Genomic DNA, 26604 nt, shown 5'->3' on the forward strand with positions numbered 1-26604 from the left:
TCACATCAAAGATTTTAATCGCCACAAGAGGTAATCATTTCTATCACTGATCACGCTCATCCGTAAGGATCACTAAAGGGAAAAATTTTGTATTCCGCTGCGCCATGTATCATAATTTCCCTTCAATTTGATATGAAGTACACTGCGCTCTGACTAAAGTCTGATTCTCTAATAAGGATGATGCTCACGGCTTCCTCAGTGACGGCTAGATATATGTTTAATTTCTCGCGTACTAAATTTCACATTCATGTCGTCCATTTACACTTTAGCGTCTCTCATATCTCCTATTGAAAGATCTTGTTCATCACACACACACACACACACACACACACACACACACACACACACACACACACACACACACACACACACACACACACACACACACACACACACACATATATATATATATATATTCGAACATGCCAACTACCAGTACAACGTCATGCCCTTCAGGTTAAATAATGTTGGCATACGTCGACATTCTTTTACCTGAAGGGCATGACGTTGTACTGGTAGTTGGCATGTTCGGTCATGAATGTTGCCTTTATCCGGTTGGGCTCATACATGGGTATCTGATTGTACCCAGAGTATGCATCCGAGAATGATGTAAATGGTCATATACAAGATTGTTAATGTTTGGGGTTGGGTAATGATCCTTTGGATAAGCTCTATTGAGATATGTATAATCAACATACATTCTCCACTTCCCTGACATTGACTAGAACAACAATGAAGAGTCAGTTCATATACTTTGCTTCGGAGATGAGCCTGACATCCAATAGGTCTTTCACCTCGCTCACAATAGTTTATGCCTATTTCAAGGAATTCCCCTTTGCTGCTGAGAGACGTATCGGGCCTCGGCCTCAACATTTTGCCGATGGCATGCCACACTGGGGTCGATGTCGGGCATCTCTTGTGGAGAGATAGAAAGAGAGATATGCATTTTTTGAAGGCATTCAATTACAGTGGACCTTACTCCTAAGGGAAACCCTAACCCTATATTTACCGACCATATATGGTCATCGCCGAGTTTGAAAGATTCAAACTTACCATCCAAGGCATGTCTAACTTCCTCCTCGTGCGCACCCAAGTCAAAGGTAGAAGTATCCCCTAAATCTTCTTCCCCAGGTACCGACGCGATAAGTCTTCCTGGATGAGTACCTTGATTCACTTGGCTTCCTCTAGGTCGGAAGTAACAACTGCCGACCTTCCTTCCATTTTGTGTTAGGTTACTTTCAAGTGGATCGGCAACACCATTGTGTCTATCTTCGCTAAGAGACCTATGAAGGCACTTTTCATGAAATTAAAATGAAGTTGAGGATTACGTTTCTTTTGCACGCTCCTTCTCCTATCGCAAATATAAGATCTATCGCTCATTGAGGGCGAGTTATGAGTAGTTGCGGGCTAAGAGATCTCCCCTACTATACAAATTCATATTTGCTTGATGCCTAACATCTCCAATGTGTTTGTGTAGAGGATGTTGAAAGAGCTTTTGTCATCCACGAGGAATCTTGTCATGTTTCGACCATTGATGGTGATTGCAAGAATCAGAGGTAGATCGGAGTTTGGAATACCATTGAACTTTTCGCGACTAGAAAATCTAACCACCAATTGATCCCCGCTTTGTTAAATGCCATTATTCATCATGAGTAGAAGACAATTTGACAAAGAAAAGGTACTAGATAATGAGGTACCACGAAATTCATCGATCGATGATAATTAGTGAACGATTGATCTAGAGGATGGATTGAGTATCTTGGACATGACTACCAGATTTACAGTCTCTACTCCTTTTTCTTCTAGTAGAGATCTGATTTCAGATCGAGATTGAAATCGTAATATAATTTCATAGAAATCAAAAGTTGATTCTCATAGACGACGTCATTGTTCTGTACTAGAACCTGAATTAGATGCAGTTGGTGAACTGAGGATCTTGAATCAGTGGTTATGATCTCTAGTGAGGCAGCACCTAGTGGACCTACAAGATTAACACTCCAACACTTAAGTCAATTTAAAATTCAAAATCAATCTAATGAAAAATGGAGATCAGATAATATACCTTGATTTCCTATGAACTCAGTTTTATACTTTGGGTAAAGTAGAATGGATTTAAGATGAATTAAATCTTAACTATCTTGGCATTTGACCGGTCCAATATATATATATATATATATATATATATATATATATATATATATATATATATATATATATATGAGGAGGGATATATTTACTCAAAGAGTAAGTTATTATAACTTACTCCGCATCTTGACCATTTATTCTTTTCAATTTAATGCTTAAAAATAATAAGTAATTAAATATGGAGAGAGAAAATTACTCTTTATTATTTTTAACCATTAGATTGAAAAGAATTAATGACCAAGATATGAAGTAAATTATACTAACTTACTCTTGAAGTAAATATATCGTTCATATATATATATATATATATATATATATATATATATATATATATATATATATATATATATATATATATATATATATATATATATATATATATATATCAACTTCTTTCTATTCATATAAAATATCACCGCACAAGAAAAATGTCAATACTTAAAACATTATTGGAAAATATAATCTCAACTTCTTTTCAACTTGTACTCACTTCTTTCCTAGATTTCATCTCATGAATAAGTCAAAAAGATTATCTTAAAAGCTTTTAATTTAACTTTTTCTACATTTTGTATTTTATGTCGGAGAAAATAAAAACTCAATTCAAATTGAACTTCGTTTTTAGAGAAAGGGTCGTTATCGTTGTCACCATTTATTTATGTGGTACCATTAGTTGTTGACATCATTTGCATGACACTTGTAGAAGAAAAGTGTTACATAGGTTTTGATTTTTCTAATTTTTCTGTTTATTTTATTTTTTCATAGGTTTAATGAAGTGAAAGATTTAAAAAATAATAAAGCTAATAAAACGTTATATATATATATATATATATATATATATATATATATATATATATATATATATATATATATATATATATATATATACAGGAAAAAAGGCCTCCTGCCACGCCCAGAAAACCGAGGCTTTATGCAAAATAACCGTGGCGTAACGCTTAGGCTACGGTTTGGCCACGGAAATCCAACTGTGGAGTATACGGTCGTGGCCTAAAGTAAAGTCCACGGTTTTTTGATATAGACCACGCCTTTTTTACAACCGTGGCTTTTTTAGGCCACGGTTTAGGTAGCTTGATTAAGGCCGCGGTTTGAACTTGCCATGATTACAGAACTGTGGCCATATTGTAAAGCCACGGTTTCAATTTAACGTTTAACATACAGTTTTGGTTCAAGATATAGCCACGGTTTGGTTATGACCACAGATTTAAAACTGTGGTTATATGTTATGGATTCTAAACCATTTATCTTGCCACGGTTTAATATAAATTTAATGTAAATAAATTTAGTGACTTGTATTAATCCAACACACCAATCACTTGCGCCAATTTTAAAGAATTTAAAATTTGATTACTATAATTTTATGAATACAAATTATTTTATTGTCTACACATCAATGACAATAGCATCAGTATATGATTGACTAAGTACATTATATATCTAATAAATCTGAACCAAAACTAAATATAAAAAGTTGAGTGACAAAGACTTTAGACATGCAGAAGACGTAGTTTAAAACTTGAGTGACAAAGACTTTCGTGATGAAATCACTCAATTCACCACTAAATTCCACCCCTGTAGGACCACCTCCAATAACCACACAGTACAGAAGACGTTTCTTTTCTTCTTCAGATATGCCTGTTAAAATGAAAACATTTTAGCTTAGCCTTCAGAAAACAATTGAAAACTGCATGATTATTATAAACTAGTATGGATATGAAGCACCGACCTGGATTTTCAGAAAGCATCAGGTTAAGAAGAAGTCTCTTCCTTATTTCTTGAGCATGATTCACTTCACGAAGAAAAAAGGCATGTTCCTTAACTCCCTTGATACCAAAAGTTGAAGGCTCGGCTCCAGATGCAATTAAAAGCTTGTCATATGCAACTTTAAATTGGTAAGGCTCTCTAGACAATCCACCGTTAGTATCTGCCTCGCAGTATACCTGTTGAAATTAAGGTTAATTATGCATTTCACGAGAAAAAAAACTTTGTATATACACAAATCATTAGTCTATCAAAATTTGACATTAAACATTCCATAGTAACAATATAGTTATTCTAAAAGAGGGGTAAGTCATTTTACTCACTTCGTGTTTGTTTGTATCAATGGTAGTGCAGAAAGCTAGAAAGAAATGTGAATTGGGATCCTTTGAAAGTGCATCCTGTATACTGCCAATAGGCTCGGCAACAGACCTGAATTCAAGTGTACCAACAAAGAACAGAGAACTTAAACAAAATCATACCATAAATAGTAGAGAACAAGCCTAAAGCAAAAAATTATAAGGAATCACAGTCCTATTAAGAATAGAAGCAATATGAGGAGAGCTATAAGTGAAACCTCATCGGCCGTTAAGAGAAGAACATCACTCATTCTCAGACGAAGTCGATGCTCCCACTATCATACCGAAATAGCAACAAGGATATTCAACTTCATATTCATCAACTTCAGAAACAAAACAAATCATTAAAGAAAATGGTATTAGAGATTAAGCTTAGAAGAATATATGAATATGGAAAAAGGGACAGACCACAAGGATATTCTTTATTTCTCCTCCACTGAATCTCTATGTGATCACCAAGATGCAAATTATGTAAACAATCAGAGATATGAAGATCATTCGATATACACATTCCAAAAGCATATATGTCAACCGAAATAGAGCTTGTTAGTTATGATCGACTTATTTAAACTCTTCTACTGGTTTACATACCCATGCAGTGAACAACATTCGATCTGCGGAGAATTGCAGCGAGGCCAAGATCACCGTAAACACAAGCTTAAGATGATAAGTTGGTGGGTGGACTTGAACAAAACATATGAGTGTTAGCCAAAAGATTATCATTCTTGCATTGAAGAAAACTCCCTGTACAGCAAGAACCAGCAGTCTTTCAAACACAGGAACACTACAAGAAATTTTGTAATAACTAGGCTAATATATGAAAACTATTGTATATTTGTTTCACTCCTTTCATTGGAAATCTATTATATGCTTAGAAATCTAATGCAATAATCACATCAGGGGCTTTTTGCTGACCTGCCTCCAAAAATGGTGCAGTATGTCTTTTGCGAAAAATATGTAGTACCAATGAGTAGCTTTAAATGTTCTTCTAGATAAGGATCCCTGACAATGCTGCAAAACAAAGAACCAGGCATTAAAGAATATTTATCCAAATAAAAAAAATCATCATTTGTAGTATGGTGCAGTATGTCTTTTGCGAAAAATATGTAGTACCAATGAGTAGCTTTAAATGTTCTTTTAGATAAGGATCCCTGACAATGCTGCAAAACAAAGAACCAGGCATTAAAGAATATTTATCCAAATAAAAAAAATCATCATGCAACATTGAACAAACCCAACACCATGAACATTCAATACAAACATGAACCTTATATACAAACAAATAGGAAACACATATTCATTGCAAACTGGTGATAACCCTAACATATAGATAAAACAAGACAAGTACCTGGTGATAACCCTAACATCAAACCTCTGCCTACTTCTCTCAAAACCCTGAAAAAATTCACCACGAAAATCCTACCATAATTCATTGCAAACTCCAACAATCTCATACTCAAACCTCTGCCAAAATCCCTTCTCAATCACTCTTTAACCAGGCTCAAATACTCAGATTCTCGCACGAACAAACAAACTCTTCACATAGCAGCAACCAAACACTTCTCCACCTCTCAACCTTAACTCGCCCATCTTTAAATCCATCACTCCAAACCTGTAAAAGACGCACTCATAACAGCCAAAGACACTCAGAAAGCGAAACATCTCGTTGGAATCGAACACAACAACACAACCCACACCGCAATTTTGTACCCTCACAGACTGCGCACACAGATCAATAACAACAGAGTTACGAAGAAGACGAGTAGAGTTCGAGACGAAGAATAAGAATTGGAAATAGAAGATCAAGTACCTGAATCGTTATTTTTATTTTGCTGTTGCTTGTAACTGTAAATTTGAGTAATAGTGAAATTTGGGGCTTAGGGTTTTTGAAGGGATAAGGGTATTATCATGTTATGGTTGTTTCTTGCTTTGATCTCCCTGGTTCGGTTGTTTCTTGCTTTGATCTCCCTGGTTCGGTTGTTTCATTGTTTGTGTATAGCGGCGTGAGGTGTGAGAGAAATTTGTGGTTAGGATGAGAGAAGTTGAAATGAGAAAAGACGTGAGGTGTGAGAGAAATTTTACGGTTTGGAAAATCTGAAGAAAGGAACTGATTCGGTGGAGGAAGTGAAAGATGTATTTACCTTTTCAATTTTTTTTTATATTTTTTTAATTAAAAAAATTTAGAAAAAAAATAATTATGAGAGGGAATCTAAAAAAGAAGAGGGAAATTGTGGAGGGATATATTTTTTTGGATTTGGGCCACAGTTTGAAGTGAAAATTATAAGGCCGCGGTTTTCCTTTGCGGCTAAAAATATCTGCAGTTGTCTAACTGTGGCAATTGAAGTAAAGGCCACAGTTTCATACTCCGGATTCAATATTTTATAATATAATTCTACGCTTTGAAAACCCTGGCCAAATCATATATGTGGCCACAGTTTCTGAGCCGTGGACAATTTTAGCGTGGCCGTAGGCCAAATTTCTAGTAGTGTGTATATATATATATATATATATATATATATATATATATATATATATATATATATGTTCGGGATGAGTCAGAACATATGGTCAACAACGACGGCTTGATCTTCGGTGATGGTAGAGGAAAAAAAATGGTTGTACCTACAAGATACTCTGGTGTCAAAGTAAGAAAGAGAACAAAGACACAACAGAAAATAAGAAATTTTTGGGCAGAGTTTGGATTATCTTGCCCTCTAGGTGTAGAGGGCTATTTATAATGTTCTCTTTGAGGGTAGACGAGGTCGTCCTATTTTTGTGGGCCTGGGAGAAATTTCCGGACCTAGAATATAGGAAATAGTGGAAAAGGTATTGGTTAGCCGGACAAGGAGAACTAGCCGTTGGCGGGAACGGGCGCCCTGCGTGCTCGAATAGTCCTATGATGTGGGAGACCTATTGATGAATCATGCTAGGTCGAAGGAGAGGTCCGTCCTCTCCTTGCTCTAAGGAGTGGGCCGACGCTTATTGGACCTCTTCACACTAATAAGCATTGCTTAATTAGCACACTTAAGTTATTTTTATAACAAAAGATAAAATAAGTTTACAATGTTTAATATATGTTATAAGTTGTTTTTACTGTTTATTTTGTAGGAATTATAAAAAATAAATTCAAAAAAGAATTTATAGGTAATGCATAAATAGTGTAAATTAATATTAAATATATAATTAATTAAATTTCTTATACCGGTAGTCAAGCAGTCGTCACCAAGCATCCGGATATCGCTGATCAAATTCGCCCAGGTCAGGAGAGCCTTCTCTTCATCTGTCTCATCCTCAGCAGGAGCAAGAGAGCGACGGAGAGCAGCCTCCTTCACAGCAGTAGACTGGATGACCCCGTACAGAGTGCAGATAAGTAGGGCATGCCGTAAGCCTAGGTCTCGCAAGGCAACATCCTTCTCGGCTAGGTTTTGGACGTTGGCCCCCAACTGTTCATTCTTCTTGGTCAGCTCCTCATCCTTGGCAGACATCGCCTTCTTGTGATCTTCCTCCAAAGCGACCAACTTGCCCTTATAATCTTCAGCAATCTTCTTCAGTGTATCGACGGAGTGAGGAGCAGCATCAGAATACATAACAGCCATCTCGAGGATACGCATCACAACAGCGGCATCCTGGGCCAGAATCCTCCTCTTAAGCGTTGTTTCCATCCCCTCCATGTGAAGAGATTCTGCTCGGTGGACGGAGTGGGATGGCCCACCTTCAAAGAAATTCCGCTGAAGAAAACAAGAGGACATCTGGTACTGATCAGGAGATTTGTCCTAGGTCAAGTCCACGCTGTCTACAAACATGGTCTGAGGATGCTTCCTCTGGACCAGAGCATCTGGATCAGCCGGAGAGTCAGACGAAGGTTGTTGATCTACGGTTGGGAGAGTAGATCGAGCGCCAGGAGAGGAAGAAGAGGAGGTCCCGGAGCTAGTCCCCGGAGCAAGCAGAACCCGAGACAGGCGACTGGGGTTGCCCCTCTTTGAAGCTTTGGCCTTTGCAGCAGCATGCTTCCAAACACGATCTTGCCTACTCACCATTGATCCTGCAAAATAAACAAAGAAAGAGTTGATCAATAAGATGGTTAAACGAGCGCACACTTACAACAAATTATAAGAACGAGTTGGTACCCAAGAGAATCATGGCCTCATCGGCAGATTCACACTCAGCTAGCTCTTTACAGCTTTTGTAACGGGGCTCCAAATCCGACTTCCCGTCAGTATCAAACAAGGGTTTCCCAGTCCGGTCCACCTTCTGGGCGGGAGAAAAGCTTTGCACGAAGTTAGACAGTTTTTTATAACTAGCCCAATCATTGGCATCCAGATCCCCGACCCTGGTAATGAACTGTTTGGTACCATATTTAAAGTGGTCCCGCGAGCACTGAATCCTGAATCTTCGCTTTCTCGCCATCCATGGATGCCGATATCATTTAAAACCGGTCTGCTATGATTGTCCAGTAGTGGTACGCGACGGAGGACTGAATCCCGAGCCATCCTCGTCTGGGGTCGGAGAAGATAGTACCTCATTTTGAAATGTTTGATGGAGTCAAATAAGGCCTTGAAAAGTTTCTTCGCTTGCTTCAGGGAAACCCAGCTGAACCTCCCCCGGTCTGTCTTGCGCTGGACATGAAAGCAATAGAAGAGCTATGAGACCGTCGTCCCAATCTCTAGATATTGGCACGTCAACTCAAAATCCTGTATGAAGTAAATCAAGTTCGAATGAAGCTGACTGGGCGCAAGCTCCAGATGGTTGAAAACGGAGATTTGGAAGTCTATGAACGGCACACAAAATCCCATGTCCCTGAAGACGATCTCATACATCGGGATTAGGTCAGGTGCATAGGTACTACACACTCGCTCGCCCTCTTCAGGAACGGAGAAGATCCAATCATTTTCGGCTAGTGTGGCACCCATAAATCTGTCGACCTCAGTGTGGACATCCAAATAATTTGTAGAAAAGAGGGACTCTGAGCCGAGCATCTTGTTGGTCATCCAGTCTTCTAAAGAAACCTCCCGCTTGACGGGAGGGGTAGCCGAAGAAGACGCTAAGGTAGAGGTAAACTTCCTGTCATCCACTGACTCGACCATTATCACCTGAAAAATAGAGGAAACAAGTGAATTCAACGATAGATCAAATCCACCCTTCCACCGCTAATCAAGTGAAATAGCGTAAGTTGGTTCGAGGAAAGTGTCCTCGGGCCATGCCCTTACTCGAAAGAGCAAACCACAAATAGGTCCATGAGAGGAACAGATGAACACGACGCACGACGCAGTGCCCGACGTAACCTTCGGAAACAACATATATAGGAGCCAGGGTTAAACCCAGATTCCGGTTGAAGCTCTACCGGAAAATTCATGAAGCTCCATTAGAAAGCTCGTGCAGTTTTTAAAAAATAAAGAGCTTCAACCGGAATCCCAAAGGAATTCAGCCCAAAACACCGTTCAAAACGGCGAAGTCCACTTACACTCTTACGGTGACGATGGAGAAGCTTGCTTCACCACTGTGAACCACATACACCTCACCGGAGACTTCTGAAAATCATCCTAAAAACTACCCTAATCGCATGCATTTCTAAGTAAAAACTTTGAAAATATTACGAAAATAAAAAGATTAGAGGCAAAACTTACTTGAAACGGTGGAAGAAGACTGGAAAGCTTGGGAAGACGAAGAGTAAGGTGGCTCCGGCGGCGGAGGAGGTTAGCAGCAGCGAAAGGATGCAAGAGCAAAGATAGAGAGTGTAAAAGGTCAAATGGAGCCCAACTCCACACATTTATAGGAAGTTACAATGTCACGTGACGTGCACGCTTGAGCTAACCAAGACCTTTTCCACTGTTTCCTATATTCTAGGCCCAGAAATCTCGCCCAAGCCAACAAAAATAGAACGACCTCGTCTACTCCCAAAGAGAATATTATAAACCGCCCTCTACACCTAAAGGGCAGTGTAATCCAAACTTTGACCAAAAACTTTATACTTTTTGTTGTACCTTTGTTCTGTTTCTTACTTTGGCATCGGAGTATCTTGCAGATACAACCTTTTTTTTCCTCAACCATCACCGAAGATCAAGACGTCGTTGCTGGCCATCTGTTCCGACTAATCCTGAACATATATATTTGACGTATCATATGAGAATGACATTTTTATGTGAGAACATGAGAATGAATCCGAATCATTAGATTTTAAAATAAATGGTGTAGATTATGTGTCATTCTTTTTTTCTCTCTCGTCAATCATTTATTTTAATAATGGAGGAGAAAAAAAAGAATGACACATAATCTCCACCATTTATTTTAAAATCTAATGATTTAAATTCATTCTCATATGATAGGTCCTCTCTCTCTCTCTCTCTCTATATATATATATATATATATATATATATATATATATATATATATATATATATATATATATATATATATATATATATATATATATATATATATATATATATATATATATATACTTTTTTAAAATTTTATACTCTCTAATTTTTAAAACATATAATGTCTAATATTTTTTTAACAACTACAAGGAATTAAAGGAATAGTTCACACATCCATCCATTGTATCAACTAGTACTAAAGGATTCCTGAGCTATTTGGATAAACAAATTGTTTGAAATTTATATTATAAGTTATTTTTAAAATAAGCATAGCTTACATGGAGGCATTTAAGTTATTTTTATAACAAAAGATAAAATAAATTTACAACGTTTTATATATATTATAAGTTGGTTTTACCATTTATTTTGTAGGAATTATATAAATAAGTTCAAAAAAAATTATAAACTTTTTTATAAATTACTCCCTTCGTCTCATAAAAAATGTTCTATTTGAACAATACGCGGTTTTTAAAAAAATATTAGATGTATTGGTTTTGATGAAAAATCTAATATCATTTACTATAATACCTCTATTAATTGTAGTTGGCTAAAGTAAAATCTAATGAATATGGATAAAGTAGTGAAAAAATAATAATAAATGATGCATTGAAATTGTAAATGGACAATTAATTTGAGACATGAAAAAAGTATAAATGAGACATTTTTTATAAGACGGAGAGAGTATTTAATAAAGTATGATAAATAGTATCATAAACTTTATGTGAAAAAATTAAATAAAATAACCTAATTCAAAAACGGCTTTAATTAATCTGATATTGGTTATATATAAAACATCTACTTGCACCATATGTTTTGATAAAAACCACTCATCCTGAATTGTAAGTTTGATAAAATGTCGTTTAGAAAACGCTTCACCCCAAGAGGCATATGGTAGATCTAAATCTTCAACCCGCAACTAGTTTTTTTTCCATCATTGCCAATTTTAATTGCAATATGTAGTCCCTAAAATACATCGTGAAACACCCCTATTGAAAAAAAAAATATTATATATTATATATATATATATATATATATATATATATATATATATATATATATATATATATATATATATATATATATATATATATATATATATATATATATATATATATATATATATATATATATATAAAAATACCTCAATCCCTCAATCTGTTAGCCATTCCACAAAATTTCATTTATACTTTGTTTTTGTAGATGTATTTTTGGAAATATCATTTTTTTTTAAATTTAATTTTTTTCGAAAGTGCATCTTGTTAAAAACATAGTGAACCTTTAGAAAATTGAAATTAATTCACTTCATAAAATATTCCGTAGCTACATCTACAAAAAGTCTTGAAAATAAAATGTTCCTTACATGTACGGAATATTCTATTATATTTTCAAATTAACTACATTTCACTTCTAAATTCCAATTTTTTTAACAAAAATGGAACATCAAATTATAGTAAATCAAAGTAATTGGAAAACCTCAATTGCACTACTTTTATTTACAATAATTTGATGTTCTATTTTTGTTATAAAAATTGAGTTTTTTGAGTGAAATGTAATTAATTTAAAATATAACAGAATGTTCCGTAGGTACATCTACGGAACACTCTATTTTCAAGACATTCTGTAGATGTAGCTACTGAAGATTTCATGAACTGAATTAATTTGAATTTTTCAAAGGTTCACTATATTTTTAACGTTTCTGTAGAAGTACTTTGGAAAAATCCAAATCTTAAAAAAAGATTGTGCTTCTGAAAATACATTTACGAAAGTAGAAGAATAATTTTGGCAACATGCATGGTATGTAAGAAACCCATGAGATGTGATAAGAGATTTCCAATATATATTACTAATTAAGTTCTTTTTGAAATATGAATTATTTTGATTATTATATTCCAGCAGACGTAACAATTCATACATTTTTCACTATTCAAAGTAAGATTTTTGAAATTTGTTCATAACATAAGCAAATATGATAAATAAAAGGAAACTTAACTGATTAAAATGCCGTGTTGAAATTTTATTTCTGTATTCTCTTTATTGATTATATATTTTTATTAATTCAAATACATTTTTAATTAGTATTTTTAAAGAAAGGATGGCCTAAACCCATAAAAACAAGAGACTACAAAACAACTAATTTAGTGGAAAAAGCTCCACTATTTTTTTATAAACTAAAAATTCAATAAATCAAAAAGGAAGAAGAATTACAAAATACACAAGGGGACCAAACAAAGACCCCTTAAGAGCAGAGCCTAAACCTAGGGGTACCATCCCTGTCTAAAATATAATCTTTCACTAAAATAGAGGGAACAAAGTCAAACCAACAAAAAGTTCTACAAGGATGCCCAATATTCGTAAGATAATCAACACAAAAATTGGCTTCCCGATATACATGAGATACCATAAACTAAGTATTTTGAGAATAAGCAAGACAACAAAGCCAACAAGATCTGATTCCCCAAGGAACAAGAGCAGGGTCGGAGAAAGCTTTAACAACTAGCATACAATTAGTTTCAATCCACAACTTCCTCCAACCTCTAGAAATCGCATTTTCTAAAGCCAACATAGTCGCCCAAAGTTCGGCTAGTTCAGAGTTTCCCTCCCCCATAAAGTCACAAAAACTTCCTAGATGAATAACCTTTTCGTCTCTGAATATGCCACCGCAAGCCATTAAAACCGGATTACCACGCGCCACTCCATCAATGTTGACTTTAACCCATCCCTTTGGAGGAGGGCTCCATAAGACCTCTAAGGTTGAAGAATGCCCTTGAGGATGAATATTAACATTCAAACCCTTCAAGAAAGAGAAGCATCTAATGGAATTAGAAGAGCAACGATCTGTGTGACCCCCCACCCACTTAGCCCGAGCCATAATCTGAGAGACACAAGTTTTCCATTGAATTTTCTTTCCTTCTAATCTTTTTTACGTTTCTAGCTCTCCAAACATGATAGAACAGACTACAGACAGTAGACAACATCACCACCCTTGCTTGCAGGGACCTTTTAATTTGCATCAGCTCCAAGCATTCCTTTATGTTACAAACAGCCCCAGGAAGTTGCATCTTGTCCAATAACCATTTCCAAATTGAGGTGACAAAGCTACAATCAAAGAAAATGTGTTGCAAAGTATCAGAATCAGCACCACACAGAGAGCAAATGGAAGGGCCAGAGAAACCTCTAATAGTGAAATTATCATCTGTTGGCAGCTCATTGTGAATCACTTTCCAAACCACAATAGCATAAGCTGGGGGCACATGTTTATTCCATATGAAGTTAGCCCATGGCACAACCTGATTCTTCTTTTCATATCGACCATAAGCTTGCTTCAAACTCAAGTCACCATTACTTGTATTCCTCCAAATGATACAGTCATCAATTTCCATATCAGGGATTTTTATGTCAGAGATCAAATGCAAGAGATTAGGATATGCAGTAAGAATGTTGTTTGGAATGCACCAGTCCTTTCCCACTAACCAGTCTTTGACCATCACATTGATATGTTTATGAAAAACCACTGGGATTTTAAACTTTGCAGCTATAGGTTCATCTAACCAAGTGTCGATCCAAAAGTTTATCTTTGAGCCATCTCCAATGATCCATTTAGTATTCTCTAAAACGGTCTCATAGCAATCCTTAATATTTGTCCAGATTGAGGACTTTATGTGAAAAGAAATGATCTTGTTTTTCCTTTTGATCCTTGAAGCAAGAAGAGAGTTCCAACTCTGATTCCCTTTCACAAAACTCAAGCACAAGTGCAGATTAGTGGCCTGATTGTAAGAGTAAAGAGATTTGATGCCAAAACCTCCCTCCTTCAAACTTTTGCAGCATTCCTAAGCAATAGTGACAATTTTCCTTTGCTCCATATTGCCACTCCATAAAAAATTCTTCGTCCATTTGCTAATTTGTTTGACAGTAGATGTTGGCCAGTTGTAGACAATTATGCAGTGAGTCAACATACTATGAATGACTGCTTTGATTAAAAGAAGCCTCCCAGCCATGGACAATAGACAAGCCTTCCAATATGCCAGTCTCACCTTGATCTTATCTGCAATAAAAGAGAAGTAGTTAGCTTTAGGTCTTCCTACAAAAATAGGAGCCCCAAGACAAAAAAAGGGTGGATTAGCCATAGCAAATCCCAACAAGCCTGCCAAGGATTTATGCCTTTCAGATGTCATTCCAACGGCATATATGAGTGATTTGGAGGTGTTGCAGACTTGGCCATAATTTAAAGCATATTTCTTCAATAAATTATCAATGGACTTTATGGACTTTTGATCACCCCTACAGAATATCATGATGTCATCAGCATATAGTGTATGAGAAGGCACAAAAGAACTTTTAGAGGCTTTGATGAGATTCATTTGATTAGAATCAATTAATTGAGAAATTCCTCTACTTAAGACCTCTTCATCCAGACAGAAAAGAAGAGGAGACAAAGGATCTCCTTGTCTCACTCCATTAGAGCATTTAAAGAAACCTGCCTGCTTGCCATTGACACCTATGGAAAGGTTAGCTGAATTCAGCAGAGTTGAAATCCTATTACAGAATTTACTACTAAAACTAAAACAGTTAAGTGTCTTAAGAAGAAAATCCCAACTTAAAGTATCAAAAGCCTTGGATATATCAATTTTTAGAGCTACATTCCCACTGTAGCTCTTATTACCAAGGATGTTTATGGCCTCAAAAGTTAAACATATATTATCTTTGAAATTTCTTCCCAAGATAAATCCTTTTTTTCATTAGAAATCAAGTGAGGAAGAATAGAAGCTAGTCTGTCAGCAATAATTTTAGATATGATTTTGAATTTAAAATTGGAAAGGGCAATGGGCCTATAATGGTTAAGAGTGTTAGGCTCATTATTCTTAGGAATAAGAACAATAGTGTTAGAATTATAATTAGGAAGCATCCAATCCTGCAGGAAAAATTGCTTAACAGCCAATACCACATCATTATTGATAATATTCCAATACTTTTGGAAGAAGTTGGCTCCAAATCCATCAGGGTCAGGAGATGAATCTGACTTAAGGTTCATAACTGCATGCTTTATCTCCTCCACACTAGGAATAACAGCCAGCATGGCATTAATATGATCATTTAACATCTTACGGATGACTCTCTCTATTAAACCTGTATCCTGCAATGAAACATCTTGGTTGAACAGATTAGAAAAGTGATTAACCAAATGAGATTCAATAACATTCTGATCAGTAGTGACCACATCATTTATGTTAAGAGAGGAGATAAGGTTATTCTTCCTCCTAATCTTGGCATAAGTATGAAACAACTTAATCAAACTCCACAAGTTTTCTCAATCAACAAGGAATTTTCTAGTAAAAAAATAATATTTCCCTGCAACTTCTTCCCCTCTTTAGCAAAGCAGGTTGGCACACCTGTTAGTTTCTCTAAAGTTGTGATGAAGGTCCACAACTTCAAAGTTGGCCAATTCTTTTCTAATTTGAAACACCAGCGAACTCGTGGTCGTCTTCCCGTTAATCCCCCGCAAGATAATATTCATAATATTTTTAAAGTCGGTCTCAACCTCTACCTTCCTATAACCATGCACCCCTACCATCTTTAAACCAACAAGTATGCTCCACATTTCTGCCATCAATGGACTACAACAACCTATAAACTTGGAGAAACCACCATGCCACTTTCCAAGCTCATCTCTAATAATACCTCCATAACCTGAAATTCCATTACAATCATGTGCACCATCCACACTTAGTTTCACAAAAGAAACCATATGAGGACACCATTTAATAAGTTTCTCTTCATGACTCCTATCCATGATCCTATGGTTGAGAAAAACTGCCTCCTTATACTGCTTCACTCTCTCCTCTATAATCTCCTTAGCATGGTATGGTCGAACAAAATTGTCCACGTGTAACTCTTTGTTTCTTGAAGACCATATTACGTGACAACCAATAGCCCAATAACTACTCCACCTAGTTTATGCATGCATGGCACAATTCACATTAATATTTATCCATTCATGCCAGTCAACCTGAAAAAAGATATGAGCAATACTAACAGACACTCTATTTTCCCACACACTCTGCACAAGTTTGCAGTCAAGCAACACATGCAAGGAGGTTTCACTAGCAGCTCCACAACTTCTGAACCATCATTCCCAAAGTCAGAGGAACTCATTCTTTAGTTCGTGAGCAACCTATTATACTTTAGCATCCAGATAAAGCTCGTAACCCTTGCTAGAATTTGTAACCTCAAAATAATACTCAATTCCTTTCTAGAATATAGATCTAATTCATGAGTCAGTATCCCATACATTTTCCCAATAGAAAAGGAATTGTCCTCACCAGTCGCGACCACAAACTAATCTTCACCACTATTCTATGACGTTGGAAAAATGGTTGCAATATTTAACTTGATAGCCATAGGAATCCAATTCATCAAACTTCAATTCCACTCCCCATCATTTCCAACCAAATCTTTCACCCTAGCCTCTAACAAATCTGCAAGAATGATCACATTCACATCATTCAAACACTTCCCTTTCTCTATCCAACTATCTCTCCAAGGATGGATACTATTATGGATTGGTCCAGAGGCTGGCCCACCGTCGGGCAGGGCCCAATATAGCAAATTCAAGAAGGCCCAACGAAATACCCACTTGCTCATGACTGTTGGGAGAGTCACAACCACGTGCCCCACAAAAAGCACGTGGTCAACTGCTCACCGAAAGACTCGGTCTTCCACCTCCAAACTCTACGAGTAGTTAACCCAGGATGGAAGTCACATGCTGACTCTACCTTACCACGTAGGATCCTGACAGTATCCTATTTCGGGCCTCCACAATCCAGCCCAAAACAAAGCTGGGGGCACTATATACCTTCTCTCATTGAGGGCCATGTATTCATTCCTTATCTCACTTATACTTCGTACTTGCTCAATCTGATTCTCGCTTTAGCATCAAGGTGTCTTGCAGGTACACCCCTCCCCTTCTTTGGATCAAACAGAATCAAGTTACAGGCAAAGACAATCGTCTAATCTCAATAAAATCAAGTACTTTTGCCATCTCCAATCCTTCAGAGGCCCACATAAATAAACTTTGGAGAGGTTTTAACAATAGCCTTCCACAAATTAGAATCTATTCTCTTGCCATGCAGTGGTCCTCTTTTGTTCTCACTTTTATACTTACTCATTTGATGTTTCCGTGTGCGGAAAACAATTTAGTGTATCTATTAATTTCTAATGTCACGCTCTATTAACACACACACACACACACACACACACACACACACACATATATAAGTTAACTAAGTTTTAAGTCCTTACAAATATATTATTATTTGTTTTTAGTCCCTGTAAACTTTTTCTTCAAACTTTGGACCCTCAAATTATTTTTGTCACTATCTTTCATTCCTCTTGTTAGTTCTCAGGAACGGAGCATTATGTGGCATTTTTATTGCGGAATTTTGTTTTATTTGTATTACCAGTGTGTAAATATATGAATGGTGAGCCTTTAGGTGGATATATGTTGCAATAGAAATGAGCTGAAACACTAAAATATTTCAAGATGAAACACTTAAACAAATTTTGCCCTAGTCATCGTCTTCTACAAGTTAAAGGAGAGATTTATGGTCAATATATTTTCGGTGGTTATGGTGGTCCCTTGCATGGGAAAGCGTTGTTGTTGTTGGTCTCTTATTATTGAAACATCAAGCACTTTATACCTCCAGGTTTGTCCCTTTCGTCCATTTCTTTATTAAGAGATGTGGTTCTAGGCATGTTGACTATGTGTATCCCTTTTTTTATTCATCTCTTTCTAATTACATAAGCATATATTGTATTATTTTATGTGTGATCCCTTACCTTGTATTGTTGAATGTCGTATGTGTGGTCTCTTTCCTTGTAATATTTAGTGTCGTATGTGTGTGGTCCCTTACCTTTGACCTAAATTAAAAACATGTTGACTGAATGTATATTATTGTATAGGAAATGGATGACTTTAAGGTAGTTTTTTACAAAGGGTTGCTTTGAAAGAGACCTTGCACTAATATATAAGGGTGGAGATGTCTATGCATATAGTGGTCAGGATCCAGATTATTGGTCCTTATTTGAAGCAATTGATTTAATTAAAGGAATTGATACTGAGTTTGATCCTAGTTCAGTGAATATGTGGTGGAAACATGAGGTGGTACCTTTGAAGAACATTTGAAACCTTTTAGGGACGATGGTGATGCTGCAGAGTTAGTTATATATGCCTTTGGAAATAATTGTGAAGTAGAGATTTACACGAAGGCAAAATTAGCTACTAATGAGGCAACCTTTATTAAAAATTTAAAAAGGGAGGCTCATAATCCTGGTGAAAGTCAAGGTGATTATAGTGATGACTCTGTGAAGGATGTTCATTTTTCTGATAGTGAAGAGAAGAGGGTAAAAGAGTTTAATGAAGGTAGGACATGAAGTAAATGATGAAGTAGCCCCTGAATGTAATGACGAAGTTGCACATGAAGTTATTGATGAAGTTGCACATGAAAAAGCAACCAATTCAGTTACCACAAATGAGATGGGTAAAGAGCATGAAATTGAAGATGAATACATGACGGATGAACTGGACAGTGGTGCAGATGATGACAGTTCTGATGGGAGACCAATTGTTATTAGGTTTAGAGAAGATGAGACTCTTGGAAAGGATTTTAGTTTCAAAGTTGAGATGGAATTCTTATCACTTACACAGTTTAATAAAGTTATACTAGAGCACAATGTGGCGCTTGTTTCCAATTCCGTGACCAGTCTCTTTTTAGTTCTCCTAAGAATTTATTTTAGATAGGATAATTGTCTAGTAATAAAGGTAACGAGAGAGATTATTCTTGTTGAAGATATGAAGGGAGATAAGTTTTGGTAATGACTCTTGGATAAACATGTTGTGAGGCCCCTATATGAGTTGAAATCAGGTTACAGAGGTTCCAATGATCTTTTTAACACCTTGTATCCAAAATACAACCTGGATTTTGTTGAGGTTGTTAAATATCTCTAACTCTAACAATTAAAAATGTGGTGGAGGTAGAATGTCCTTCAACGTTTAGCATTTGGATTGTTGCAGGGAAGATGGAAACAAAAATGGGACTTGAAAATTTTCCTGTCTAAATGGCCAAGAGGTTGAAATTAGGAGAGAGAAACACTGATTGAAGAATTAACTAAAATTGGAGCATCTACCTCATATGGGAGAGACAACTCTTTTGATGCCATAGTGATGACCAGTGCGGTGGTGCCAATCATCGTAGACCGTTGCAAAGAACCATGGATAGATTCACCTTAGAAATTGATATTGCTGATAGTTGCATAGGCTAACGGTGATTGGTTTGGCTAACAAAAACGATTGTGGTTGTGACTATAGGAAATTAGATAAATTTGTCGTAGAATTTCGTGAGAATCAAGAGACGGTTCCCACAGACGACACTGTTACTTTGTTGGGAAACATGAAATTGGTAGTATGTTGCTGAATTCCTACGTGGAAAGCCTCTAGAATAGTGGTGGAGTGCCCTCGATCAAAGGAGAGAGGGTGCACCTGCAAGGTTCGCACCCTAATGCCCGTGTTAGTGAAATCAGAGAGAAAGAACTTGAAAGTGATCAGAATAAAAATGAACAAATTGGTGAATTTCTATAAAGTCAAAATTATTAGTGACTCAGTGGAAATCTCAACACACACATGTTCGTAAGTACTTAAATGTGGCGCGTGTCTACGGCAGTGCGGCGTCACGCATTTGTGTGTGATCCAAAAAAATTCTATAAATAGCAAAACTTGTTCAGTTGTTAGGATTCTGAATTTTATCACCAAGAAGACTAATTTTGAGAGCATGGAGCCGAAAGTTGAAGATCATTAATCAATGTAAGTTTTAGATGCATCCTAAGAGGGGGGTGAATTAGGTATGCTGAATTTTTCTTGCTACATTGAAAACTTGTTAATTTTACGAAAGCGGTGTTAAATTTCTATAAATAGCAAAACTTGTTCAGTTGTTAGGATTCTGAATTTTATCACCAAGAAGACTAATTTTGAGAGCTTGGAGCCGAAAGTTGAAGATCATTAATCAATGTAAGTTTTAGATGCATCCTAAGAGGGGGGTGAATTAGGTATGCTGAATTTTTCTTGCTAAATTGAAAACTTGTTAATTTTACGAAAATGGTGTTATGATTACTTAACCGGTTTAGTGAAGTTAATGAATATAAAGGTGAAAGTTAAATATGCATAAAATAGATGACATAAGAGATTCATCCTGGTTTACTACTTTCATAAAAGAAATAACATTACTTTCTTAAACCAAATATTTTTCACCACATAACTTGATGATTAAGTAACACACCACACTTTATCGAAAATTTTGAAGAAGTTGTTGATGACTTGATTTCTGAATTTAAACTTGAAATATGGATTTCTCTTTATTGTATCACAATTCAAAATAATATCACTTGAGTGCTTAGATTATATATTGAAACTTTTTATGATTTGTGAAAGTATGCAAAGTTTCAAAAATTTGAACATGGATGAACACTTTAAAATAGTTTGAATTATGAAGACAATTGATTTGAAAGAAATGAGTTTCATTTTCTAATACTAAGTGTTTTATATACACTCCTAGAAATCTCTTTGAACGGATGCACAACTTTGAAAAGATTCCATGAAGCATTGTCATGTATTACAATGATGTTGTTTGGTGAAAAGCGTGCATTTTTACATGTGATAATTGATTACCACGAGGATGTAATCGATTACGACCAACTAATGTATACAAATTTCCAAAATTTTCAAACTCGTAATCGATTACCACTATTATTTTTTAAATATCATTTTTTACTACAATGCTTCAAGGTTTTTATGAACAATTTTAGGGAAATTGTAAGATAAAGTTTGAATGGAATTTCTGAACTTCCAATATGATATATAAAATAAATTAGATATGTCCCTTGAGGATGATGATCATTGCATTTCTTCCTTAGATTTTCACTTGATCACTCTTCATGATATTTATATCTTTTTCTTCTATGAGATACACTTGTCGTCATCAAAAGCAAGTCAAACTAGAAGAGGCCTTATTCACAATCAAGAGATTCATCTCTTTCGCTGGTAACACTATTTTTCTTCATCTTTATCTCTTTTTGCATGATTTATCTTAAAATGATTGACTAGTTTTACTAGATTAGGTTATTTTAGATGAATTTTTCCTAGACTTGTGTGAAACAAGTAATTCACAAACTATTATTCATTGTAATCATAACCCTTATATTTTTTAATAATATTTATTATTAATATATAAATGATATCAAATTATGTTTGAGAACTAATCGTAGACAATGCAATTGTACCTAATATTACTTAAAGGTTGTTGATATTGTTAGACATAGGGTAATTACTTAGCTGTGAAAAATATATTTTAATGTTTGTTCAAACCTTCGTTAGGTGCAACTTAACACAAGATATTGGAGAACTATAATCTTATGAAGAAGGTTGTGTAGCAAAATATTATGCACAACTGTTTTTGTTAGAATAGTCGGAATATCTAAGAAGATCATTATGTGTTCATACAAAGACAGACAAAGAAATCAAAAGTTATTAGATTTTCTACTTGTTTAGTTTTCTTTTATGCACTTTTATCATTTTTCACAAACTAACCCAATATGCTACATGTATCCTTTAATTATATTATGTCATTTACTTTACTAAAATTCAAGTATGATTTTTGTAGTCTCGGAAGAATTACGACAACTCCTATGGATACAATAACTTTACTCATTTGTGATTTTTTTTTTTAAGATGTGGTTGAATTTAACTCAACCCTACAAAATCGGCCTGTAAAATGAGGATTGTCACACTTATAAGTATATTCCATATATTGTCTGATATGTGATCCACGCTCAAGACTAGACAACTGGAGCGTGGAAATAAATGGTGGGTGGCCCGATAGCGGAAACGATAATAGGTGGCCTACCGGATCTTAAACCAGACTCTTGATACCATGTTAAAAAATGCGGTTGAGCCTAATTCAACCCTACAAAACCGACTTGTAGAATGATGATTGTCCTCAGTTATAAACACATGTCTAAACCATATATTGTCCGACGTAGATATCTTAACATTTTTGATGACACAAATTCTATACTATAAAAAATGACACAAATTCTATACTAAAAAAAAACCCTCGCATAAATACATTCAACACTCGCATAAATACATTCAATATACTCCATTTGTTTATTTTTCTGTAAAACTATATTATAAAACTGTATTTTTTTTAATTTGAATTTATAACATAAAGACGATTTGACAAGTGTACTAAACAATTGCAAGTAATATCGGATGAGAGCCATTACTTATCGAACATGATGACTAAAACTAGTATTGAAATTAACACTAAACAAGTTGAACAGAAATGTTTTTGAATGAGTATGAGAGATATTATAATAAAAGTGTTTACTGATTTCCCCTCTCATTCCACAAGTAAACCATAAATTATTTTGATTGGTGGTCAATAAAAAGCATTGCAAACAGATAGATTAACCTAGACGCCATGCATTTTTGTAACAAGGAAATGTGTTCTGCCTTGATAGAATACAATGTGTTTCCAAAACGAGCATTGCTATCTGGACATCCAATTTTAACATCAAATATTTATACCAAAAATATTTATTTTTAAATTTTATTTTATAACACAAGTATATGGTTGTGTCTTTAACTAAGTTCACAATTATATTAACCACAAAAATGTACGTCATTAATTTTTTATTTTACTTATAATTTATTAACCACTTTCAGTACTTCATTAACCAATAAACTACATAGTATTACATTAAATTATAAATGTATTAACCAATTTTTATACTTTATTAACCAACTTTATTTTACTATATTTAATATTTTTTAATATTTAAAGACTCATTAATCAAATTATAAACTGCATTAACCAACTTATATAAACTATTAACCAATGTCTGAACGATATACATGATAACTTTTTTATATCATAATATATCTTAATCAAACTTACAAATGTATTAACCAAGTTTTAATATTTCATTAACCAAAATAATTTAAAGAAAAATAAAAAAATACATTAAAATATTAAAATAATAATAAAAACATTATTCAAATAGGTGTAAGTTTGTGATGTCTAGATTTCTTTTCTCTTCCAAAAAAGGGTAAATTCATGAGGGTTGGGCCAGACATCTTGAACAGTTGGACTCTTCAAGCATTTTTATTGTGTTAGAGTTTCTCCAACTTGCGATACATTTTCTTCTTAGCTAACTCGAAACTTTATCATGACATTTTGGCTCTTTTGATCACTCCTCAGTATCTTTAGACATATTTGTTAAATAAAAGAAATAATAAATAAAATAGTTGATTTGTCGAATTAATTACACTTGATATATAATTTACACTAAATTAACTTATAAATATTATTAAACTAAAAATCAATAAAAATAATTAATAATGTTTACAAAGTCATAATTACATTATCTTTCAATTACACCTTTAATTATATTTCACATCAATTTTTTTATTAAATAATTGAGGCGCAGCCTAGTGATAAGGGGATTCTATATGCATGTTTTGGGTTATGAGTTCAACATCTAATGTGATAATAAAAAATGCCATATGAAATTATAATAAATAAAAAATAATAAAAATGTCAACTAAGCCAACCACGTCATTAAAAATAATTAAAAAAAAATTTAAAAAAATTATCACGTCAATTATTCTGATGATTGAATTTCTTAAGAGAGTAAAAGAGAACAATGGGACAAAATAACTATTAATCCTTTTATTTTTAAAATAATTATTTTTATTTTGATACACAGAATAGGAGTGGAACTACCCATTGCTTTTCTTTGCAATCTAGACTCCAAATATTAAAAAAATAGACTTACTAGTTTTAAATCAATAACTAAATTATAAAAGTACAGTGAGTTACTTACAGCAAGAAAAAGGTGATTTGGCAAATCATAAAAAATTATTGAGTTGACTTTGTAAAAGAAAGTGAGTCCTCGATTAATTCTCGAAAAACAAACATAATGATAATGGAAATCATAATCAATTTATTTATGTGTATGCTCGAAAACACAATAGAGAATAATTTATCATTACTAGAGAAGAATTTAACATTGTGTTTTGACTGCCTTAAATTCGATTAAGTTTGTTTTGAGTCATTTTGACCATTCAATCATATGTAAGTAGGGATGGAAGGGATAGAAGTAAACCCAACCAAACTGATTTTTTTTCCTCACTATTGGTTTAATCTGATTTAAGGATCAGATCTATCATCAATTGATTCTACCTGGGATTGAACTATAATTCGATCTACTAAATCCAGCACCAATCACCATTAGACCGACTAACGATTAGTTCAACCAAATTGAATTTTATTTAGATAGATTTGATTTATTTAAAATAAGAATATCTAATCGATTTATCAAATACTTTATCTTAAATTTCAGTTTGATATCTATAAAACACCATATTATCTACTAACTTATTTAAGATTTATTTAGTTGAGAAATCAGTAGGGATGACAACAGGGCGGATCGCGAATGGTTACTACCTCCCCCAAATTCAAACCTGGGTTTCCAAATAATCTCCGTTTCCCGCCCCAAACCTAAACGGGGATGCAGAATTAAAATTCAAATCCGACCCATACGGGTTTAGGTTGGTTCGGGTATCCCCGCCTCACCACCATCCATTTAGTGAAATCAATTTTTTTAAATAAAAATACTTATTTTTTCCAAAATAAAATTACATTATAAATAATAAAATAAAACAATTTCATACATACATTTAAAATATTTTAAATAATAAATACAAATCAAAATATCAAAACATTGGTCACTTATTTAATTTTCTAAATTATCAAAAATAAATAACAATATACATAATGAAATAAACGGGGCGGGTTCGGGGATTGATACTAGTGTCCCCATTACCCGACCCGTCTCCATATTTTGTAATCGGGGAAAACCCAAACCCGAACCCAAATCCAGTCATAGCGGGTTTTCTCCGTCAACTTCAGGGCATACGGGTTTTGTTGCCATGCCTAGAAATCAGGATTGTTAGTTGAGAAATCAGGATTGTTCGGTGACAGTGAAATATAATGTTTAACAAAGGACTAAGTTTCTAATACGACAGAGAGGGGATTGACCTACAAGGTTAGTACTCAAATGTCTAAGTCAGTGAGAGATCAAAAAGTGATATGAGAGTGAGAATGAATTTAAATATCTGAGAATGACACACCTCTTTCTTTTATAATGGGAACGATTTAAATTGAAAAGCAAAGAGCGCAATGTGGATCATGACCATCCATCTGATTGATTTGGACGGTTGGTAGTGCTTCTTAGATAGAATTGTCCGCTTCAGGCGGAAATAGAGGAACTTATTCGCTTCCTCGCTTCGTCTCTGGAACTTTCATCCAGGGTCTTGCGGGAGAACCGAAACAATTGTCCCCCAAGTCTTTTTCATTGCCTCGTATGACGAGGGTTTGTTGTACACATCCTAGACCAACCTATTGGCCTGATGAGATGAAGAGTATTGATGGGACGTTACTATCATTGAGAACAGAGGCATTAAATGTCCTTCTTGTAATACATAATGTTTCAATATGGTGTGTGATGTCATCAGTTTCTGGAAACAACACACTCTGGCCATGGAAATATTCAAAGCATACTTTACAAAGATAAGTCAAAATCTTGAACGCTCTTTTGACTGTGCCTCTGATAGAATGCAAGTCATTGCTTCTGATTGTGACTTTGATAAGGGAGCTTCTGAGGACTCTCAAGATCTGAATTTTGGCGTAAGTTCTGAAGACAAGGTTTTGGAGAACAAGTTCTGAAGATTATGAAGACAAGGTTCTAAAGACTTCGTTTCAGCATTTGATCCTTTTAAACATGCTTCACCAATCTACATTATAAAGCCTCTGAAGATCAGAAGATGAGATCAAATGTTT

General features: G+C 34.8%; 1 protein-coding gene across 4 annotated transcripts; it reads right to left on the bottom strand.

Annotated features, from left to right (window-relative positions):
• Positions 1–3526: 3526 nt before the first annotated feature.
• LOC131644251 (internal alternative NAD(P)H-ubiquinone oxidoreductase A2, mitochondrial-like) lies at positions 3527–5449 on the bottom strand. Of its 4 annotated transcripts, XM_058914698.1 has the most exons (8): positions 5391–5449; positions 5193–5288; positions 4869–5021; positions 4686–4721; positions 4496–4600; positions 4245–4350; positions 3887–4100; positions 3527–3795 (listed from the first exon to the last, which is right to left on the bottom strand). In XM_058914698.1, exons 5-8 carry the CDS (start codon positions 4498–4500, stop codon positions 3590–3592), a joined length of 531 nt encoding a protein of 176 aa, XP_058770681.1. In that variant the 5' UTR covers positions 4501–4600; positions 4686–4721; positions 4869–5021; positions 5193–5288; positions 5391–5449; the 3' UTR covers positions 3527–3589. The 4 variants fall into 4 exon arrangements, with proteins under 4 accessions (XP_058770681.1, XP_058770684.1, XP_058770680.1 ...); XM_058914701.1 differs by lacking the exon at positions 4686–4721; XM_058914697.1 differs by having other exon boundaries at positions 4686–5021.
• Positions 5450–26604: the final 21155 nt, after the last annotated feature.

Source organism: Vicia villosa, linkage group LG1 (genome assembly GCF_029867415.1).
Source record: "Vicia villosa cultivar HV-30 ecotype Madison, WI linkage group LG1, Vvil1.0, whole genome shotgun sequence".
Taxonomy (NCBI): domain Eukaryota; kingdom Viridiplantae; phylum Streptophyta; class Magnoliopsida; order Fabales; family Fabaceae; genus Vicia; species Vicia villosa.

What these genes read in the sequence shown, in the direction of transcription:
- LOC131644251 (XM_058914701.1), bottom strand. An exon ending in TTGATACAAACAAACACGAA is followed by an intron (nt 4,101 to 4,244) that starts GTGAGTAAAATG and finishes TAATTTCAACAG; the next exon opens with GTATACTGCGAGGCAGATAC. An exon ending in GATGCTTTCTGAAAATCCAG is followed by an intron (nt 3,796 to 3,886) that starts GTCGGTGCTTCA and finishes TCATTTTAACAG; the next exon opens with GCATATCTGAAGAAGAAAAG.